Below are 22,804 nucleotides of genomic sequence, written 5' to 3' on the forward strand. Positions count from 1 at the left end.
GACAAAGATGTGAAATGAGACACCATGAATACTGTTGATAGCTGGCATTTTAATAAAGCTCAAAGTAATAGAAAAAAAATCCATGAACAGTTTAGCATATTTAGTAAATTGAAAAGAAAATGAATTCAAGAGTTGGAAAAAAAAAATACTATGATTTCCTCAGTATACTTAATGGATTTCATACAACACCACAATAAAGCCTCGTTGAGACTTTGCATACCTTGCCTTTGCTTTCAACACACTTCCTTCAACACCCGTACTGCTTCATGAGCACACACCTCTGACAAGTCAATGTCATTACAAAAAATACTTCTATATGCCAAAAATATATCTGTACAGTGTCAACACATACTGAAGGAACATGTGATAAAAAAATGTAAAAGTAAAGTAACAAGCATGACAGTCGTGAATGACTTAACGACAGTGGGCGGGGTCTTGAAGTGCTATCAGACATGAATTAATTTATTTACAAGTGTGGACTACTTTGGGCGTCATCAAGATCTAATAGTTAAGACAATACCCACGTTAAAGTGGCATTTGAGCATCTGTTAGTTCAAACATGGTCAGTGGTGATTATTTAAAATACTCTTAAATTGCACAGACAGATGACACAGGGTGGGATGTCCATCTATTCTACCGCTAATGATCGTCTTATCAGTGATGCGTTGGATCACACTTTTTGCATTTGTAGCACATTTAAAGGCCCCAAACGACGACATACGTACTGATACACACACGTGATAAATTATAAAAGCTACTCAAAAAGCTACTACAAGCGGACTCGTTCATTTCGAATGGATCTGCCATCATATACAAACTAATTTAACTTATATACGCACAGTATATTATGTTTCTCTGGATAAAATCTAAGATGCCTTTTTAAAATATTCTTCAAAGCATTATCAAAATGAAATAAATTAAGAGTCTATTGCAGGTGCTTTCCAGAATTGTTTCATGGTACTCCATATGCTCAACACTCTCATCATTTCACACTTTTGGAAAGTAATTGCAATCACCAACTGAGGTATTTTCCTCACTCGTCTTGGCACTTCAATATACACACACATACACAAAATTGAACTGTTTTTCAGTCACATGTAAAAAAAAAACAAAAACATGCCTGTGTAGCAGCAAAACGGTCATCAAAAATGCTGCCTCTATCTGATCACAGATCAGACAGGCCACCCTTTTAACAACCTGGGCTTGCCGGGGGGCGTAATCTGATCCCAGACCTGTGAGTACACACAACCTCTCCTGTATCACAACAGACTGTTTCAACAGGCGCTGACAAAATGACACCACAGCGCATCCATATGACACAAAACAAGCATAAGGCCACGCATGATCAACTTATAGAAACCAAACTGCCTCTGTCTGAGGCGTGACATTCAGTGCTTCAGTGGTTCAACTAGGTAAGGCATTGGTCCGCCTATTGTTTTCTTCTCTTTTTTTGGCACATGAGAACATTGATACACATGCTGACACGTACACACTTGTGCCCGTTTAAGCAGTCCAGAGCGCAACAGTCAGCTCCGTGACAACAACGTCTGTGAGGCCCACTCGTGTTCTACATTCCAGTTGTGATTTATTACAGTGGGACCGTGTGTCCTTTTAATGACTAAGTAAAATCCACAAATTTGTCTGTGTTCCTTCCAGAGAAGCAAATCTTGCCCTGCCATCTTGCGCTACTTAGTGTGCAGTTTTTTGGGCGTCCCCTGCTTCTTGGTTTGCCACAGGTGGCTGGCGATGGTGATGGCGTCCACGCTGGCGGACATGGTTTTGGCTGGGATCTGGCTAAACTGCTTCCTGTCTGAGTTGTACTTGTACAGGCCTTCGATCATCTTGGTCGTGATGCTCCTCGGCCCGATGCCAGCCAGTTTGGTGATCTCCTCCGTCTCGGGGCAGTATGTGTACACAGACCTGAACTGGCATCCACCATCACGGAATAACACCAGGAAGTTATTGGCTTCGGATTTCTCCATTTCCTGCAGAAAACCACAGAGAAAAGTCATTGTTTAGTGCGGAATATTTAAAGGTCCAGTGTGTGGGATTTAGGGGGATATATTGGCAGAAGTGGAATATAAGTACGTTTTCTACAGTGTATAATCACCTGAAAATAAGAATCTTTGTTTTTTCATTACCTCATAATGAGCTGTTTCTATCTACACAGGGAGCGGGTCCTTGTCCATGGAGATTACCATGTTGCACCACCATTTTCATACAGTAGCCCAGAATGGACAAACCAAATATCGGCCCTGGATAGGGCCATTTGCATACTTGCATTAGCCACCATAGTTGGCAGCCTCTCCCCAAAAAGAGTGTCGGAAAACACTGAATTGTAACATGAAACTGAAGAGGAAGAGACCTCTGCGGATAATTCGGCTCATTGTAAAAACGCCATGAGCAATGAATACTGACGGAGTCCTAACCAAGATAAGCAATCCCCATAAATCCTAAACACTGGACCACTAATGCAGAAAGATACAGGCGCATAATTGGAAAACGTACATCAAGTATCTTGTTCTTCTGTCCTTCGTTGACCTTGCCAGCGAGGCAGCAGTGAGCCAGGGCGTTCTGGATGATGTGCTTGTTGGACTTGGCACTGGGCTCCCTGTATAGTTTGGGTCCTGTGGGAACAAAAGCACAAGCATGAGACTGCAAACATGAAATGTCACGTCATGCTCAGTAGCTGTGTAAATGTTGACAAACTCTATAAACAGTAGGGCTGGGTATCGCTAATCGATACCTTCAAGGTATTGGCTGAAATAACACAGTACCAAGTAGTGCTAAAACTTGTCAAGTCAAGCGTTACCTGCATTCAAAAATTTTTGTACCCAGATCTTGGGAAAAAAAAAAAAAAAAAAAAGACTACTTGTATGGTTTTGCTCGCGGCCAAGCACTGCAAGCCATTCAAATAAGTCTGAGCATTTGGGTGGAATCAGACAGTAATCATATATCTAGACATCTTAGAAAAGTCATGTCTATTGGAATGGACGGGGGATTTGAACAGATTGTGCGACGTGTGATTGGCCCACTACTGCAACAGCTACAACCCATACAGCCTGTTTTGTGGTGTCTTCGAGTGCAGTGTATTTGATGTAGCTGGTGGTTTAACACACAGAGATGCAACCAGATTGTTTGAAAGTATGGCTACACTACACACTTGTAGCGTCTGATAGAAATAAATCCATAAAATGAAAGGATTATTTCAAATGAAGTACTCTATTGGTATTGATATAACGATAGTGGTACAGTTATTTTTTACACAATACACAGCCGGGTGTGTCTTCTACCTGTGTACTCATTGTTGGAGGGAGTGGAGGAGGTGGTGGAGTCATTTTCCCAATCCTTCTCTCCGTTACGACTACCAGTCGAAGGACAGGAAGAAAACCCCTCAGCAGAGTCTGGCCTGGAGATGATCACAAACAAACCAACAAATGACACACACGGACACAAGAACCCACAACACACATGTAGAGGTTGACACACATGAGCATATATGGGGTATGAAAGCGCACGCCGACAGATTGCACAGACAGACATGCACAGAGAGAGAGAGATGTTGCAGAACAAGGTCAGACGCTGTGACACAATTCTCCAACCCCTGCCTGTTGTCTTGCATTACATCACACTGTACGTACTCCGACGAAGCTGCACAGAGAGAGACAGAAAGGCATGTTCAGCCAAGCAAAGCAAAGTCTCAGTGCTGTCTTTATGGCTACTGTGAGGGATGAGCTCGAGTACTTGTGGGAGAAAACAGCAAACACAGTGGTGAAGCGCAGAGCAGCCAGCAGAGAGGAGAGCAAACAGCAGCCTGAGAGCAATACTGCAAGAGGCAGAGAGAGGATACAGAGCAGGAGAACTGAGGCGGAAACATCTCAGCGCACGCCGGTCCCATGTACCTTAATACAGAAGCAAAAACTGCAGTAATGGAATATGTTGAATTATACTGTCTGTCTGCTTTAATGTGAGTCTGCGTTAAAAGAATGTCTAATGAAACACAGGCTAAAGTTACATGGAGCTATTTCTACATGGAGCCACATCCAGTACACTTCATCACTTACTAACCTTCCCTTTCTTTCTTTGGGAGAGCTTAGATAGAACGGGATATGGGATACTCTATTGCCTCTGAGGGACGCATGCAAAATAGAAAGAGAAAGGAGGGAGGGGTACAAAGAGTCGAGAGTGTAAACCTCATAAAAGTCAAGACTTAACAATAAGAACAAAATGATTTCAACATCAAAACACCCCATGACATTAAAATCCCAGCAGAGTTTATGACATCTGGGTGTGATGCAGATGAAATATGGGGTGGGAGTGTCTTAAAGTTTTAAAAGTTTAATTGTGGGAGAGCACATCACAGTGGTGGTAATATGTGGATGAATGAATGGTTAACTGCACAAACCACTTCTACTTGAAGAATAAAATACGATTGTAACGAGTTTGAAGAGAAGTTGCACAAAAATAAGATGCATGTTAAGTCTGCTCGTAGTACTATAAGATGTCAGCCAACTTTAATAGGTGACTTTAATTTGGGGATGAGAATGGAGAGGTGGTGAGAGGGCAGAAGATAACAGGATAACTAAGGTGGTGTTAAGTTCATCACTTAAGTTTTTTAGACAGATCCAACAACACAACATGACGATTAAAATTATTAGATACGACCAATCCATCACACAAAAGTTTGTAAAGCAGCACAGTTCCTGTTACTTAAAGGAATAGTTCACCCACACATTGACCATTTGAGTATCAATTATTCACCCCGTGTTATATTGAATTCTTGAAGAAAACATTTTTTTCCGCATGCCTCCACCGTGAACGGAGAATCCAAAAAGGAGGAACAATTTTAATGAAATGAAGTCAGTGGGGACCACGTTCAACAACAGCAAAACTATATCAAAGCATCTGTTTACAAACTCTCACACGACTCAAACAGTATAATCCAAGTCTTATTTATCTAGTCATATGCTCAGTACTTCCAAAACATGTATTTTCGCTAAAACATTTCAGTTTAAAAGAGTCTCACACACGGTCGAGTAGCACCTGAGCATGTGGCTGCATCTCATGTGGAACTAATGTAGGCAGAAGTGTTTTATATTGTAACATTTTAGTGAAACTGCATGTATTTGGGACGTACTGAGCATACGACTGAAAATATGAGACTTGGATTCTGTTTGGAGTCAACCAAACATTAGTCGACCAGAAAGGTCATTAGTCAGCAAGATTTCAGAGGTCGCTTAGTCGCAAAAAACAAAACAAAAAAACAAATAAACCTGAAACTCTATCAGGAGCTGCGCCTTGTCAAAATAAATCCAAACCTATATGACTGGATCATGTGGGAATTTAATTTGAAAGGACAGACACAGGAAGTGTCCACGCTCAGCAGTCAGACAGGTCACGTTAATTTCCAGGGCTGGTACCTGCGGTTATTCCACAGGCTAGTTAATAACATGTCGGGCAGGAAATCCAAAGTGTGGGATCATTTTGAGAAGGTGAAGGACGAACCCAAGGTGATATGTAAACTCATCTTCATTGGTCGACTACAAACATGACATATCATCTGAAACATGGAAGTAGCTACATGCCCATTAGCCCACAGCGTCATTAACAGGTGGCTCGCTCAGTGTGTGACGTGCACTTGTAGATAAAATATAGGCCTATATTAATGAAGGTTCATTAGTACGGTTTTGTATTTCTCTGTAATGTAGCACAGTGTTAACAATGTTACTGATACTATTCTTTCTCACACCTTCAACTCAAACCATTGTGTTGCCCCGCCCAAAATATATCATTTAATAATGAAATTAATATCAAAAGTAAACATGCGGGCGACTAGTCAACTAATGGTCCAAAATGACGACTGCCCCTGACTAAGAAAAATCTTAGTCAGAGGCAGCCCTAGAGTACACTGCCAAGTTGTGTGAGAGATTGTAGATGAAGTTTTGATATAGTTTTACTGTTGTTAAACGTGGTTTCACTTGGACTTCAATTCATCAAAAATGTTTGCCGTTTTTTGATTCTACGTTCACTGTGGAGGCATGTGAGAAAAATAATGTTTTCTTCACAAATTCAACTCAACATGCAGTGAGTAAATGACATAGAAATTTTTATTTTGCGGGTGATATGTTCTTTTAATGGGATAAATGAAACTGAAATCAAGGGAAAGGTAAGAGTCTAAAATCCACTCAAATGGGTCTCACCTGTTGTTCTTCTTGTTATTTGGCTGATCTCTGTCGTTGTCAGCCAAATTGAGAGACGCCAAAGAAACACTTGACACTGAGAAGCCTCGAGGACGCACCCCTGCAACACATGAACAGGTAAAGCATGGATCAGTGGCTCTCATGCAGTGATACATGTGTGTTCGTGCATATAATTGGTTCGCTGCTCACCTGTCGCTCTCACAGGGGGCGTAGACGACTCCATGACGTCCCTGTGGATGGACTTAGGTCGTGGCTTCTTCTTGAGACTTCCAGATCGGGGCTTGATGACCTCGTCCATGTCATCCATCAGCTTGAGCTGCTTCCTCCTCAGATATTCATGCTTGATGTATTCCCTCCTCGCCTTCTCATCGTCCTTCTTCTGCTGCTCCTCCTCGGCTTTCAACCTAGAGGAGGAGCCCAAGATTAAGATTTATTGTAGGACTGCACACTCAATTTTAACTGTGTGTATTGATGCCATAAACCTGGGAACAGTGCCCGCACAGGCGTATAGAGAGTAAGAAAGTCAGACAGACCGTGCAGCTTCCCTCTTCTGCTCCTGGTCCAGCTCCTGCTGCTGCTTCTTCTCCTGAATCTCCTTCTCCCTCCTCAGCCTCTTCTCCAGCAGAGCTGCCTTCTTTGCTGCCATGTCCTCTTCCCCTTTCACATCATCCTGGTGTTTGATGGATGGGGAGCACACAAATGTTTACTCAGTTGATGAATGACTACATCCTGCATTAAATTGTTATGACATAATAAACCCTGGAGTGTAATTATTGGAATTATGGTGGTATCAAGTATTTAATGTGGCTTTAATATAATTATCTTCTGTCAACAAAGCTGTGACTTTGCTCTATAATCAGAGCTCTGATGGTCGACCATGCATCTGTGCTCTGGCTGTTCTTTTTTTTTTTTTTTTGGCCTAGATTCACTCATGTATTGTATTTGATCAGCTCATGGCTCAACAGGCACAACACTGCACATGTTGTACCCGGCTCACACAGTATGAGATTCTTCCTGTCGCTGCAGCCTGCATATAGCACCATGAGGCTCTATATACTGTATTATTAATGAGGAGTTAATTAACTGTGTATATCAGTTAGTATTATAGTTTTACTGTAGTGGTTCCAGACCTGGGTGAGGGGGGAATAAAATGGGGAATAAAAGGGGGGTAAAAGGTGGAGTTGCACTTAAGTTAATACTATTTTTTTTGGCTTTTTGCCTTTATTGGACAGGACAGTCTAAGCACAAAAGGGGCAAAGGGCCACACGCTAGAATCAAATACATGGCCACTGCGGAAAAGACTGGCTTCATATATGGGACTAAGCCACTGGGCGCCCAAAACTTAAGTTAAATAGCCCTTTTTCTCAGCAGATATTTTGACTTGTCAAAGACAGGAGCAGCTAATAACACCATTAACTGCTGCATTGCAGGGCAACAATTGTGGGTTTGAAGACAACTTTAATACTGTTAGTGCCACCTGTGCATTTCTATCAAAATGCCTGCTGTGAAAAAGTTTGTCATAAACAGAGGTGGGACCAAGTCATTGTTTTGCAAGTCACAAGTAAGTCTCAAGTCCTTGCAGTTAGTCTTAAGTCAAGAAAGGCAAATCCCAAGTCCTAAACTTTGAGTTTTATGTGCTAGAGAAGTCATAATGCACTCTTCATTAAATGTAAAGCCATTTTAAGTACAGTAATAATATAGTACATTTACAAAAATCAGTGGGTCCCTGGTTCGAACATGCCCCTCTGTGCAGAGTTTGCATGTTCTCCCTTTGTCAGTGTGGTTTTGTCTGTGTCTGTGTGTCAGCCCTGTGATAGTCTGGGGACCTGTCCAGGGTGTACCCTGCCTCTCGCCCAATGTCAAAGGTCTCCGCCTCTATTTCTACAAACAATGTCACTACAGGCAGTATGAAGGTAATAACATACAGTAACAGAGAGCAGACCAAGTCATGTGAGTTTAGTTTATGGCTTTAGGTTTATAGCTAAATTTGAGTCCAAACCAGCCTCGAGCAGCAGGTGTGTTTGTTCAGCTCAAATACAAAATTGAATTCATGTTAAGCCCCGTTTCCACCGAGCAGTACGGTGCAGTTCAGTTCGGTAAGCTTTTTCTGTTTCCACTGTGAAAAGTTGTGGATGGTACCAATGAAGCTGTTGTCTACCTTTGTTGGGGTACCTAACACACAGATGTGGTACTAAAAGGTGGAGCTGTGAACACTGCAGTCTGTTGATTGGTCAGTAGCAGATGGTCACTCTGCTCAGGGCTGAGTTGTGGCTGGTTTTGAGGCTCATGTAACCATTGTTCATACCGTGGAGAGTTTTATTAGTAGTAGACTGTAACTAGTAACCTATAACTACAAAATGAAAGTGAGTGCAACAACTCCACCCACATTTAAGAGTACTGTTTGCAGTGGAAACGCTATAGTCTAGGTACCATGTCTGAAGGGTTACTGTTGGTTCCAAAGGTACCACACAGAAAGTGGTGGAAACGGGGCTTCACAGGTAATATTTCCATAAACTATTACATTAAATATCCTAGACACTGGAAAGATAAAAAAAAATGTTTTTATGACTATAAATATGATCCTTTATATAATTCTGTAGCTCCAGCTCACCTTGAAGAAGAATCCACAGCACATCTTTTGGTCTTCTCCGTACGTGTCTCCACCTGCCTCTCCTTCTCCTTCTGGTGCTCCTCCTGGAGCTTTCAGCCCAGACAGAGGCACCTCCACCAGGTCTCTTCTGTCCTGCTGCTCTCCCTTGACCTGGCTGCTTGTGGGCCCTTGGTTCTCAGACACCGGTTGACGCAACACCTCTGATGACCTCGACTGTTTGACTTCACCCTTCTTTCTTTCCTCCTTTCGCTCATCTTCTTTCTCTTTGGCTGCTTCTTTAGCAGAAGGCTGAGGAGTGCCAGCACTCTTCTTCGCCGCTGCCTCTTCTTCGTCCTTAGTGTTTTCTTTATTGTCCTTGGCCTCTTGTTTCTTACTGTCCTGACCCCCCTCGTCGTGGCCCAGGTAAGCAAACGAGCTGATCTGGTTTTGACTGGAGGTGAAACGCCTCAGTCTGGGTAGGCTGTCCACTGAAGTGGGGGTGTTTAGCATTCGACTGAAAGGTGTGACCTTCAGATCATTTGGTCGCGGAGTACGTGGTGTCCGGGCATGAAAGGAGGCCGGCCGCCGCTTGATGCCAGCAGGGGAACGATTGGGAGCACGGGGAGAGCCGGAGGAAGAAAGGATGGGAGATAAAGACCCAACCGAGCCTCGGCCTGATCCCCGTCCTGTTACACTGCTGCTGCGCAACTCACGGAGCTGCCTGAGGGGGACAGAAAACACACACAGTGGTAAATGATGGTGAACTTATTCTTTGGATTAAAGTATCTATCATTAGGAAATACCTGTGTGGAGATGGAGCAGGAGGAGGAATGACCCAGGCTTGCTGCTGCTGCTCTCTCATGGACATGATCTTCTCCTGCTGCTGAGCCAAGCGCTGCATCTCTGTCTGCAGGAAGCCCAGCGACGTGTTCAGCCTCTCAATGGAGCGTGTGTATTCAGTAAGGTCGATTTCTCCTGGAGCCACACCTGTATCACCACAGAGCAAACAAGGGTCAGTCAGTCTGATCAGAATCATTCACAACGTCTAAAAGCATTGTGGAAAATGACGCCCAGAGAAACATCCTAATGCTGGCCTTGTCTGTCCTGACACGGGGCGTTTTTCCGCTTTGAGTTGAAGGTTTTTCAACTTGAGGAGTTCAGAGAGCTCAAACAAAAATGCCAGGCACCTAGAGCACAGAAACATGAGGCACATCGCAACGCAAAAGCCGCCTCCAGCTGCTAAAACGCTTTCTGTGTGATCAGGAACTGGGACTACCTGAGAAGGAGGGTCTGCTTCCAAGTGGACTCTTGTCTGTTTGAAGCTGTCCCATCACAGGACCTTGTGATAGTAAGTGTGATTTTAGTATAAACTTCTACTTCCTCTGGTCGTGAACTGTCAGGAAAGCGTGCTTATAAGTGATGTGTAAACAACATTCACCTCCACCATCCTCACAGGGAGATTTAGGAGCTGCTCCGTCCGGCTTGCATCTCTCCGCCCGCTCCATGCTGCTCTGATTGGGTTCCTTTGAGGCTGTGAGAGGCTCTGGAGAAGGTGACTCTGCTGCCCCTGAGCTGGGGCTGAGAGGGGCAGTGATTCCTTTCCTTCTCACTACATTCAGAAAGGCTGTTCTGCCCATCCTCTGACGATGGCGGGTGAAAGCTGCTTCCACCTGTGATGGGAGCAACATAGTGTTAACATTTACATTTAAATCTATACCAATTGAGAACTTTATTGTGTATTCATTTACCTTCTTTTTCTGGGCTTCAATGGCTCTCCGTTTCTCTTCAAGCTTCATCCTCAGCTGAATCATCTCTGAAGCTATCAGATGGGAGGGATCTCTGGGGGAAGGCGTTACTGGAGATGGGGATGTGATTGGCAAAGGAGGTGTAGACATCTAGAAAAAATTGCAAAGTTTTAATTCCAGCTATCCTTTACAAAAATAGAGCTCAAATAAAAGAGTGGGTGAGTGACACACATTTGGACACAAACCTGAGAAGAAATGCTTTTTGGTGGGTGTGTGTACGGCACATTAAGGTCTGAACTCTCTGGTGTGGTTCCTCCGCTGCTCCTTCCCTCCAGCTTCCTGAACTTCTGCTCTGCAAAGCTCGTCATCCGGACCATGCCGCCTCCAGAGCCTCCAGAGGACGAGGTGGGGCTGACTGTGTGCGATCTGGGGATTGTGGGTGCTGAACTGGGACAGGGGCTGCTCCTCTCACCCCCACCTCCGCTCTCACCCTCATGGTTAGCATCACCGACCCCCTTCCGTCCTCCCTCCCTGCTTCTCTCCTTCTCCTGCTGGTCAGGCAGAGGGCACGACCGGGTCATGGCCTCGCAGTCTGGATCTATGTCTGAATAGTCTCTCAGAGAGGAGGAGTCCTCATCCAAGCTCTGGATGTCCTCTGTCCTCACGTGGATGCCCGTGTCGACTTCGTCGGTGGACACAGAGTTGGCGTCATGGTCGTTCAGCCGAGCTTTCACTGAACCTGGGTCGTCCCCTTGACCCTGGGCCCCTGGAGGGTCCAAAGGGTCTGAGGGCTCTGCCCCGTGGAGAAAGAAGCCATTGTCTCCTTCCCCCACGCCCAAGCTGGCGTGGGGCCTTTCAGTGTCGTGGATAATCTTCAGGGCCTCCTCAATGCTCGGAGGAGTTGATGGGCTGATTTGGCCACTGTGGTTGCCATGGTGATCATTGGGGCTGTGGTTGCTGTCTGGGAGGACTCCATTAGAGTACCTAGGGACAAGTGTGGGTAAATTAACTGATGGTTGTTTAAAGTAACAGTCAGTCATGTCTCCTGCTCATCCAGAGTCAGATACACAGCTGGATGTCCCTCTTATTTTTATGTCTCTTCATGAAGTTTAATCATATTTTCAACTATATGATCAGCTTTTTATTTTTAGCAGAAATGACACTGATTTAAAAACAACCTCCCAGTTGGCACCGGATGTCAACATGATGTGAGAAAAACGTTCAGACAAAAATTAAATTTTGATTGGACTAAAAATCAGGTTGACGATATTTTAGAAGTTTAACGACGTTAGAATTTTAGCATTAACATTATGACATTTTGCAGACGTTCAGTTTTGTTCTCCATACCGTACCTGCTTTGGTTCTTCACTGAGAATGTGTTGTTCCGCCCCAAGGGCTTGTGGGGGGTGAAGTCCTCGTCCTCCTCAGGTATGTGTCTGCTCTGGCCGTTGACATCGACAGGCATGAGGGAGAGGTGGCGCTTCATGCCCCCTCGAGATGCATAGTGAACTTTGAACCCAAGACCGTCACTGCTGGCAGAGCGGGTCATCCCTCGGAGGGAGGGAGATTCACAGAGTGGCACAGTCGGGTCTCCATCCAGAGGAATCTCGAAGGAGATTCCCCGAGAGGTGGAGCTGAGGGAGGGAGGAAATGTACTGTTAGTTCAACAGGGAAACAACAAACCACTTTGCAATCATAAATCAATGAATGTCATCTGCTCTGTGGAGTTTAGGTACGAACCGTTTTTCTTTAGGCCACGTCCCAACACAGCCATCCACATAGGACATGGAGGTAGACCTCTTCATTATACCTGTTACAGACACAGAGTAGCTTCTTACTGGATGTGTCAAATCCCTGATAGCATTGGCATAAAAAAATCAGATCAATTAGCAGAATCAATGACAGTATTGGTATGAAAAAATCGGATCAGTTCCCATCCTCATTTACTGATAATTAAAAGAAGCCAAATATTTAAGTGTAGGGCTGAAATGAGCATTTGAGCTACTATAAATCAGCCACTAGAGGGCCTCTGGTTTCAAAACACATCCACACAAACTGTGGAACTGTTCTGTGTAAATCAGAATTCTCACAGGTCCTGGAAATACTTGAAAGTCTGTGTATTTGAAGGGAAAACACAAGGCCTTGAAAGCTTTTGAAAGTAGGCATGGGTCATTTAAATTGCTTAAATTTATATATTTTACGCAACAGTAGAAAAAGTCATTTTAATATCACCTGACATCACTGAAAAGTCAAGAAAATAGAGGAAAAACTTTGTGAAAGCAATGCTGAAAAGAATATTGATACCAAGCCTTTTGTTGTATTCACAAGTGAGGACCATGAACCAATCCAAACCCCAATCGATAACAGATATTTTACCCTGTGTAGGGATGTTCTCTGGGCTGTCAGGTCTGTCTGCATAGCTCTGTTTGACTGGACTGGACACAGGAGCCATATTTCTACAGGGCACAGGCTCACAGGCTGCTGCTGAGGGAAACACATGACAGATACTCAATATTCAGCTGCAACCTTGAGTTAATTATCAGAGTTAGTATGCATAACATGGCAAAACTGTCAACACCATCATTAGCATGCTGATGTTACTGTGAACTTGTACCGTACCGTTTGGATCGAAGACTCTGGGCTGTACGAACGAGGGTTTAACCACTTCAAACCACCAGAAAAGCTCAGCCATAAACACCAGGTAGTTACTCTGCAAGGCCACACACACACACACACGGTTAATGTTGCAGTTATTTATGAATGTCACTGGAACAACATGTCCTCTCTGCAGTCACAGCTCCTTCTCCCTGTATCTCTGCAAACATGTAGGATGAGCTACACTCGCACTACAATACAGCATTTTGACAGACCAATGAGGTCACGGCCTGCAAGCTGTTGCTAGGTAACAGGCTCAGGTGTGTGTAGTCCAATATTAGTGCATGTTTCATTGTCTGAGTGGTTTAATGTCAAACCCATATGCCTCATGAAAACTGCCAAAAACACCATCTGGAGTTTAGTTTAAATATGTCACATGTGCATAGACGGATGCATGAAGCAGCCAGTGAGTAACCCACATCAGTGATAAATGCATTCATGTTGTAAACAGACTCTGGGGGCCAAAACAGATGATTTCATCTGTAGGAAACCTTTCAGTTAAAACACACACAGGTCTGTTGATTTACTTTCTAGCATGGAGAGAAAGACAAAAAAGATTCCAGTTCCTATAAACTGGAATAGAAAGAGTGAACTCCCGGTTAGGATTCTTTCAGAGTTGATTGTTCAGGAGGTTTAAACAGGGAGCCGAATTATCCACAGAGGTTTCTTCCTCTCCAAAACAAATAGACCTGGTGATTTAAACCAATAAAGTAAAGCAGTTTCACATTGTAAATGAGTGTTTCTCCCGACGCTGTTTGGCTAATCGCAGATGGGGTGCTAGCTGAACGTGTGCTCGCCCTTTTTTCTCTGATAACTTCAGATCCAGACGTTCAGGAGGTTTTGACTGAGAGCCGAATTATCTGCAGAGGTGTCTTCCTCTCCAAAACAAATGGACCTGGTAATTTAAGCAGGAAAAAACACTGAAAAAAGCACTTTCACATTAAAAATAGTGGTTTTCCAATGATGTTCAGCTCATCACAGAGGGGCTGCTAACTACAGCGGCTGACGCGTTAATGCGAAAATGCGAGTGGTGCTATCTAGAGCCAGTGTTTGGTCTGTCTGTCCGTGGCTTCAATAGAAACATGGCGGACTCTGTGGACGAGGACCCGCGCCCTGTGTAGATATTGACAGCTCATTCTAAGGCAATGAAAACACAGTGGTTCTTTTTTTCAGGTAACTGTACATTACAAGGTTCCCGTAATTTTTACCAATGAATTTTCAAAACATTTTTCAATAGCTTTTCCATAATATTTTACCTAATTTCCATGACTTTATTTAAGTAGTTTAAAATGCATATAAGCCGCACTTCCCAGGCATTTGCAAACTTCTGGTGCTTGCTAACTTAACTCACTTGTTAGACATCCCAGCCGCCAACTAGCTGGGTACCTCACAGGACGTCAAGGCTACTGATGAGCAAAGCAGTTCTTTAGATGTTACTGAATCACTAGAATCAGTTAATTAAAAAGATTTGTTCAAAAGATTCGTTCACCGAATCATTTAGTGCTTGGCGGGAAGAGCCCTGACTGTCTACTGTGTAGTCTGACTGACTGAACTGATACACGGCTGAGCTGCTGCTGTGTCTGCCCTGCACTGGTGAGTCATTACTGGCCAGCCTAATGTTTTAAGTTTGTTTATCTGTAAACTAAGTCTGTTTAAACAATGGGGAGGTGTGTGATTGTGTTCATGTGGCTTGACTCCTGGCTACATTAGCCGTTAGCTTGGAGAAAACGGTCCCTATGAAAGTGTATCGCTGAGAAGAAATGATTTGAACCACTCAGGGATCGAGGTTACGTCGTTCACCAAGTGATTTGTTCACCGAGTGATTCGTCACGCGGTAGGCAGTCCCTCCCTGCACCCTGGCTGCCTCGCGACTTGCGAGTGATTCATCGTTCGCACGGACCAAATCGGCAGTTCCACTCCCGGCCTGCACACTCGCTGCTGAGCTCAACTGAACTGAGAAATGAACGAATCAGTTACGGAAGTGATTCAGTTCAGTATATTCACTCAACAGATTCGTTCTTTTGAACGATTCGTTGGCCAACGACACAATAGTCAAGGCTGCGCCCCTTTTAGAGCAGAGAAAACTGAAGATCCTAGACGTCAATGCAAATTTGACCAGTGTTTAGATTAGAATTAATAAAAACCAAACACAGGTTATACATCTGTATGCATTTATTTCTTATTAAACAAACTTTTGTTTTGTGAAACTGTTTGGTGATTTTTTTTTTTTTTTTTTTTTTTAAAAAGCAGGGTGCACTTCAAATGAGCAAATCAAAAGAGCATATTCCAAAAAATGTAAACAGGTAGCACATCCCAAATTTCCAAGTACAAGAGGACAAAATACTCACAATTCACTCGTTTAATTAATAGCTTTTCAGAATTTTTTCGTAAAAGCGCTTTTTTTTTTTTTCTTAAAAAGGGGGCACAGCCTTGGCAGTGACACGATGCTGGTCTGGTCTATGTGTATAACATCACACTAGTGCAGCACAAAATTTTAAATGAGTAATACAAGGTATGTATTTCATGGAACAAGTTTTTGGATTTTTCTAAACAACAGCCAAAACAATGTTTATTCAAAACTTTTCCAAAAGGTTCTGTTAATTCCAAAAGAATTTCCAGGCCTGGAAAACAGTTTATCTAATTCTATAACTTTTGCAAGAATTTCATGACTTCTTATACATCATATTCCATTTCTGCCAATATATCCCACTGAGTCCTACACACTGGACCTTTAACCCATTGAAACCTGACGTCACATCACTTTTCTTGTGCTGCTTTCAGACGCTTTTCACAAATACATAAACTTTTGAACTCTTATCCGAGCAAATTGGTGCGATTTCTGTCAAAAGCATGGGGGATAAAGGCAACGAGGAACTTGGCGAGAAATGTCCCACAAATTATAAATTAATAGATTTAGAAAATTATTTTAAAAAATAGAGAAAAACTATATTTATAATCATTATTATTACATATTTAAAATTATGGTAAAGATAAAAATAATAATAAAATAATAATTAAAAAAAATATTGGTAAAGAATTGTTATAATTTTTAAGCACTTTTTTCCAAGTAATTTCCTTATTTGTTTGTTTCTTTTTTATAATAAATTACTTTTTATTTTATTTTATTTTTTACTAATTTCTTGCAATATTGTGGGTCATTTCTTCTTTCGTTGCCTTCTTCCTGTGTTTTTGAAAGAAATAAAGCCAACTTGCTCAGGTTTTAAAGGGTTAATGGTATTTTTGTAGTATATTAGATAAATGGACATGCACACACACACTGGTTAGGATTCAGTGGACAGTCTATGGTGAATGGGCAGTGTGCCAGTCTCTTTAACTGCTCTTCAAGACCATTCCTCACCCTCATTTGCCTCCTTGTACGATTGTTACTCTATGCAGTCAAAACACACTCATTATAAACACTGTGGTGAATGAGAAAGGAAGGGAAAACAGAGAGCATAGAGTGCACAAGTGTGAAAACCGTCTGCTGTGTTGTTTTGAAGAATGGAAAGTCGCAGTCAGCTCGGACCGTGACTTGAATCCGAATGTTCCTACCCACGCTCCCCGCATACTATTTACCCACACTGGCTCAGCTGCATCTGATGTCTGGATGGAACAGAAGTTGTACACTAAGTATTTTATTAATCAGACGCACATGTGTGTGTACCGGGGAGATGTCAGCCTGAGGACTGAGTGAATCAGCAGTTGTTGTTATCTCTAAAGTTCACAGATTTTGTTGTTTTGATAAAAAAATAGAAGGGATGTGGGAGAGGAGGGAGGAGAGGGGAGAACAAGGGAGGCAGGCAGAGACGGGTCAGGACTGTGAATCTCCTCTGAGCAGAATCTGTCCTCTGTCTGAGAGAGAGGGGGGTATTTGGCTTGCAGCGTGTGTAGCACCAACACACACACACACACAGGCTGTCATATTCATTAAATCTGGCAGCAAAGAAATTCTTACTGTAGCAAAAATGATCTTTATGTCCCTGCAAATACACACACACACACACACACACACACACACACACAATAACAACCCCTGTGAGAGCCCAACCCGCTCACACACATTCATTATTAAACTTTTCCTTATGTGACTCATTTTTGCCTGTTTGTAATTTCCCGCCCTGACTCTCCTTATCCCCGAAGCTCTTTTCCTTTCCCTCCTTCTCTAACTTAATCCACATTGTAAAAATAGCACCTTCCCAAATCCTCCACATACATGTCTTTTTTAAACCTAAACATTTCTTTGAACCCCTTCCTCCTTACCTTTATGGATGCATGTGCATAGAGCATGTCCTCCAGGCTGAAGTGGCAGCAGTGGTTGAGGTTGTTCCTGCAGAATTCCTGCACCAGCTGGAGGTTGTACAGACTGTCAGCCAAAGACATGGTCTCCTTGAGGCAGATATCTGCTCCGCCAGGGGAGGGGAGGGGTCAGACGCACACACACGAGGGAGGGGTGATAGCAAAGAGCAGGCAGGGAGATGAGTGAAAGATAAGGCATAGTTTACGTTAAAAAAAGAGCCTACATTTTCCACTGGTATGTGCACCATATGCAGTCGCTGATTTGAATCACTCAAAACCCTTGACACAGTTTGAGTTTTCAAACCGTCTTCAGCTCCCTCTGAATGAATCATCAGGATTTCTATCCCCTGACGTGACTGTACGAACTGCCCACGTACTGTATGAGTGTACTGTCTGACAAGAGGGAACAATTCAGGGACAGATGACCAAACACAGATGATTTCTCTGGAATGATGTCATTCTCTACTTTACTGTACTTCTTTATTATTCTTAGAGTAAATCAATCTGCCAGCAAGAAAAACCTAAATTATCTTGCCCCCCACATCTGGCTCACATGTGTACGTGCACCCTATGAACTACATTCAATCTCAGAGCGCCGATATGAGAGTTGTTTATCTTTGAAATAGCAGCCAGCTACTCCTCTAACGGTCCGCCGTCACAGACCCCTCGTGACCAATCACAACCCAACCCAGGACATTTTTAGAAATGAGAGCGCAGGCGAGCTGAGAGGAAACGGTTGTTCTTTGTTTCTCATGCCTCGCACTTGTTCTCTGTGTCTGTCCTGAATACTCTCTGCCTCACTGTGTCCTTCTTGGGTCAGTAAAATATCCTCCACTGATATTGCTAAATGTAACCACGGAGAGTCAAAACGACGTCCTTAATCTCTTGAGTATGCTCTCAGCTCAATTCAGACATTATGAAGGACATGAGGGTAATAAAACTCAATAATAAATAAAGTAAAAAAATAAAATAATACAATAAAAAATAAAATACAATTAGATAAAATAAAATAGAATAAAAAAAATAAAATTAGATAAAATAAAATAGAATAAAAAAATAAAATAAGATAAAATAAAATAAATCCACAAAAGACATACCACAATGACTACACATTTACACACAGGTGTGAAGGCCAATGTTTCACACTCTAGAACCTGACAGAGCTCGGTTGTTTCAGACTTTAACAATACTGTTCACAGAATTAGATAACCTACACATATATCTATTTATAAGATTCCTTATTACAGCAGAGCAGGTGGCTACACCAACACTAACAAACTTTTGGATCGTGCTGCAGCTTCTTGGAGCTTCAAGCAGCAGCCTCATACTGTCATCATAAGCCACTGTGAGTCTCTGCATGCTGCCTTTTTTATAGCAATGCCACAGGTGGGCAGCAAGCTCTCCTTTGAAGACTTTGTCAGTCACACCACTAGAACTGCCTTTATCCAGCCAAAAAATATTGCTTATCACAGCCCATCACTTTCCCTCTCTGCTGCCGAAACTCTCATCCATGCCTGCAGCACATCCAGGATTGACTATGGCAACAGCATCCTGTATGGTACACCATCCAAAGTCTTAAATAAACTCCGGCACACTCAGAACTCTGCTGCTTACTCATTCATGTTCCCGTCATCACCTCACCCGTTCTCCAATACCTTCACTGGCAATTCAAAGTCCCTCTCCTTGCTCACAAAGGACTCCGTAACCAGCCTACCTACCTAACTGACCTGCTCCACCACCACACTCCTTCCCCCATTCTCCACTCCTCTGATGCCAACCTCCTGTTTCCATCACTCAGGAACAAACAACGGACCTGTGGTGACAGAGTCGTCTCCATAGCTGCCCCCTCCTTCTAGTACTCTCTCCAAAAACACATTCGGGACTGCATCAAACTACATGTTACATGTTTTTAGTGTAATCTGTTTCTAAGATTATTTTAACTTACATAAGGTGTCTTTATTATAATATAGTGGGGCACCAAAAGCTTCAAAAAGTGAGATCTTCACAGACACTGACCACACACTAAATTCAATCACGTCTGCTTATGCGTGTACTTTACAACACTGTTGGTAAATGCCCTCATCATCTGCTAGATCAGTGGTTCCCAACTGGTCCAGCCACGGGGTCCAGATTTCTCCTCAGTCATTAGTTCAAGGTCCGCACAGTTTTATTTATTCAACATCATACTTCCCCTTGGCTATGTGTTTGAGCTAATTTGCTGTCTCTGTCAAGTCGTTGCCTGCTAGTCACTCACTCTACAGCGGGAAACAGCACTACAAAGTAAAAGCTATGTGCTGGAAATTCACCAACCATGCACCCTGTTCCATTTCCATTTAGCTGCAGTAACAGATCATCCATACAAATGTGAAAACAAGGAGACAAAGTACTGCCCTGTCAAACTCCAGTATTCACATGGCACAGAGTAGATGCAGAATTTCCTCATTTAACTGGGTGATAAGCATACCAGAAAACCAGGTTAAGATTTTCCATAAAGTCCTAGTTAAGGTTTCTTCATTTCAAAACTGGTTCCTGGATTGTTGCATAAAAAGACCTTAGCAACCAAAGCAAGGTAAAAAAAAAACCTTAAGATACCCCTGACTCTATCTTAACTGCAACATGACTAAGTTTATCGTGATAAATGAAAAGAACTAACACATCCTGAGAAGGAGAACCAGGAGAACCAGGAGAACTCAATGGAAACGCTTCTGATTTGACACTATAGATCTGACCGAGCAATTTCTTCCTGCAACCGTTGTTTGTTTTCTTGGATTTGGGGATCAAATTTACTTTGTAGTTTTACTTTCTATGATTGTATTCCTCCAGAAGTTTAATCTTTTCCTCCTCTGACCAGTATGATTTTCTAGTCTTGTTTTCTTCTGCCATTTTTCACCGTCTAACCATAAGTCAACTTCGTGAGATGATAACAGGCATCACAAGCGTGAGTCCAAGCAAACAAACAATCTCCATGGAAACTTGTACCACTGTCAAATCTCTTTCAACACAGTACATGAATTAATGCTTTTCCTTAACAAAGGAAACCTTTCAAGGGATTGTGGGCATATATGTAAGTCCCTCATCTGAGGAGAAATAAGGCGTGAGGTGTCATACTTGAGGAGAAAACTTAAGGTGTTTTGTGCAAAAGGTCCCAGGATTCTCACTAGAAACATAGGGACCCCTCTACTATAGAATCTGTTAAGTAATTTTTCATGATTTATGTGATTAAAAAGGTTTAGAGGAATCGATAAAGCACATACAAATTGTGGTATTTTGCCTGCTGTGTTTATTTAAAATCTCTTCTGGGGCCAAAACTACACCTATCAGTGCCATGTTCATGTCTGTAATTCTTCAAACTGTTTATAGTTAACCAGCTTTATCTTTTATAACAGGCACTGGTATAACAAATGGCATTAAACTAGTACTATTGTTATTTGTTTTCTTTGAATTGACTTTATTATATCATCAGAAGGCAAAAGGCTCTCAGAAAATACAGCCTTTGTCTGAAGCCTTCTATTCAGATGTATGGTTGTAGTTAGAGCCTCCTTTGTGCTTTCAAGTTAAGACTGAAAGTCATTGTGGTTCGCTCATTGTATGCCTTTTCTTTCATATTTCTGATTCTATAACAAAACTGACTTTAGTCTTGTGTTTACTTTTTGGATAATCACAATAAAAGAGGGTGTGGTCACTGAAATCAAGTGGGTGTGGTTACAGATTGAGGGGTTGTTCCCACCTTCCAGTTTGACGGCCTGTGGGCAGTAGAAGTGCAGCAGGGCGGTGAGGGCACAGCCGTCTGTGTTGTCCTTCAGCAGGTTCTCCACCAGGGGGAGCGATGGAGCGCTCCTGTGCTGGGCATGCTCCCTCCTGTAGCGAGCCTGAAACCATGGCAACGGCACAAAGACATCACCTATATGTGTCATCGGGGTGGGTATGTACAGCTGGCTCTCTGATTGTTGGTGCAAACAGGCCAGCATCTGCAGAAACACGTTTATCTGCATGCACTGGTGCGCACACACACAACTCAATCACACGTTCACAGACACGTAGGTGTTAATTTCAAGCATAGGGAGGGCTTCAGGCTCAGCTCAGATGATGCAGATTGAATTTATGCAGCAAAAACACACCTAAATATTTAGATTCACAGTGTCATCCTACATTTTAAATAAATAAATGGCTAAAAAAAAAAAGATGCAAATCAGATCAAAATAATTCAGTGTTATTTTGCTCCTTCTGATTGCTTGTGATGAGCTGTTAGTTCTCTAAATGGAGAAAAGGCACAAAATGCATGTAACAGATGAGCATTATACATCTTAGGGCGCCATGTGATTTAAAGTTTAATAAAATGTTGTGTTAGCACATCCATCTTTTTCTGTCTCTGTCTCTCTGGGCCAGTAAAAGCCACAGAGACAACACTACTGCATATGTCTTCAGGGCATCAGAGCTCCCAGTTTGCCCGTAAACACACAAGAGTGGCGTCACATATGCATTCTACAGATCAGCTCACTGTCTGACAGCCTCTCAGTCTGTGTACTGAACTATGAGGAACACAATGTTGTCCTTCATTAAATGTGGTTTGTATTATAGAACATTTTTGACAGCTTTTTTTTACTGTCAAGCAACTTGATGATGAACTGGGTAATTCATGGTATTATCATGCTACAGGACTGTTCTTGAGAGGGATGCAAGTTTAAAATGGTTAGTAAATCATTCAGCTGGATTCTATGAATGTGGAGACAAGGGCTCGGGTTGGGTGAGAGGTATCTGACCAATGCATGATGGGGCTCAGGGCCACATGCAATGACAAGAGAACTGGAGGGGAGCTATGAGGGGGTGTATCCTTGCAGGTTTCAGATTAGACAGAGGAGGCTGATGATAGTGGCTGGTGAAGAGGAGTTCTTCAGAATGGATGGACTTACAGGTACTAATCTCCAGTACCATTTGGTAGGAGACTTGATGGTGGATGATGATTGGACAACAACAGGAGAGAGTGGGAGACGCATTAGGCCAAATGTAAAATAAGTTTGCTACTGCAGCTGGAACTGGATAAACCCTCTCTTAAGACGAGGAAGAACTCTAAGAGTCCATGGTACATCTCTGCAAAAGCTGCACAATCCTCTAAATTGAATCCATCTGTCGACAACTTCTAATATGTAACATTACATTGCATTCAAAGACCTTTGTCATGCCCCCTAAGTGCGGTTCATATGGGCAGGTGTGAACACAGCAATTGCACTTTGGTGTGCACCAAAACAACTGGACTGAAACCTTCTTGAAGACGTGGTCTCGGGCCCGTTACAAATAAACTCTGGTGCGGTTCGTTTGTG

General features: G+C 42.8%; 1 protein-coding gene across 4 annotated transcripts in view; it reads right to left on the reverse strand.

The window, feature by feature from the left end:
* Positions 1–1,435: 1,435 nt before the first annotated feature.
* camsap2b (calmodulin regulated spectrin-associated protein family, member 2b) overlaps positions 1,436–22,804 on the reverse strand; it is a 53,124-nt gene continuing 31,755 nt past the window's right edge. Inside the window, exons 5-22 of one of the 4 annotated variants that reach the window (XM_078173269.1) lie at positions 21,214–21,355; positions 17,451–17,590; positions 13,155–13,245; positions 12,912–13,013; positions 12,276–12,345; positions 11,888–12,169; positions 10,781–11,519; positions 10,539–10,685; positions 10,229–10,460; positions 9,594–9,777; positions 8,812–9,511; positions 6,734–6,870; positions 6,390–6,604; positions 6,201–6,300; positions 4,069–4,128; positions 3,294–3,409; positions 2,509–2,627; positions 1,436–1,985 (exon numbers count right to left, since the gene is read on the reverse strand). In XM_078173269.1, coding sequence (XP_078029395.1) covers positions 1,686–1,985; positions 2,509–2,627; positions 3,294–3,409; positions 4,069–4,128; positions 6,201–6,300; positions 6,390–6,604; positions 6,734–6,870; positions 8,812–9,511; positions 9,594–9,777; positions 10,229–10,460; positions 10,539–10,685; positions 10,781–11,519; positions 11,888–12,169; positions 12,276–12,345; positions 12,912–13,013; positions 13,155–13,245; positions 17,451–17,590; positions 21,214–21,355 — 3,876 coding nt within the window. In that variant the 3' untranslated portion in view covers positions 1,436–1,685. Of the gene's footprint in view, positions 1,986–2,508; positions 2,628–3,293; positions 3,410–4,068; positions 4,129–6,200; positions 6,301–6,389; positions 6,605–6,733; positions 6,871–8,811; positions 9,512–9,593; positions 9,778–10,228; positions 10,461–10,538; positions 10,686–10,780; positions 11,520–11,887; positions 12,170–12,275; positions 12,346–12,911; positions 13,020–13,154; positions 13,246–17,450; positions 17,591–21,213; positions 21,356–22,804 lie in introns of all 4 variants that reach the window. The other 3 variants (XM_033650327.2, XM_033650326.2, XM_033650328.2) reach the window with 3 other exon arrangements.

This window comes from Epinephelus lanceolatus, chromosome 12 (assembly GCF_041903045.1).
Source record: "Epinephelus lanceolatus isolate andai-2023 chromosome 12, ASM4190304v1, whole genome shotgun sequence".
Lineage (NCBI taxonomy): Eukaryota > Metazoa > Chordata > Actinopteri > Perciformes > Serranidae > Epinephelus > Epinephelus lanceolatus.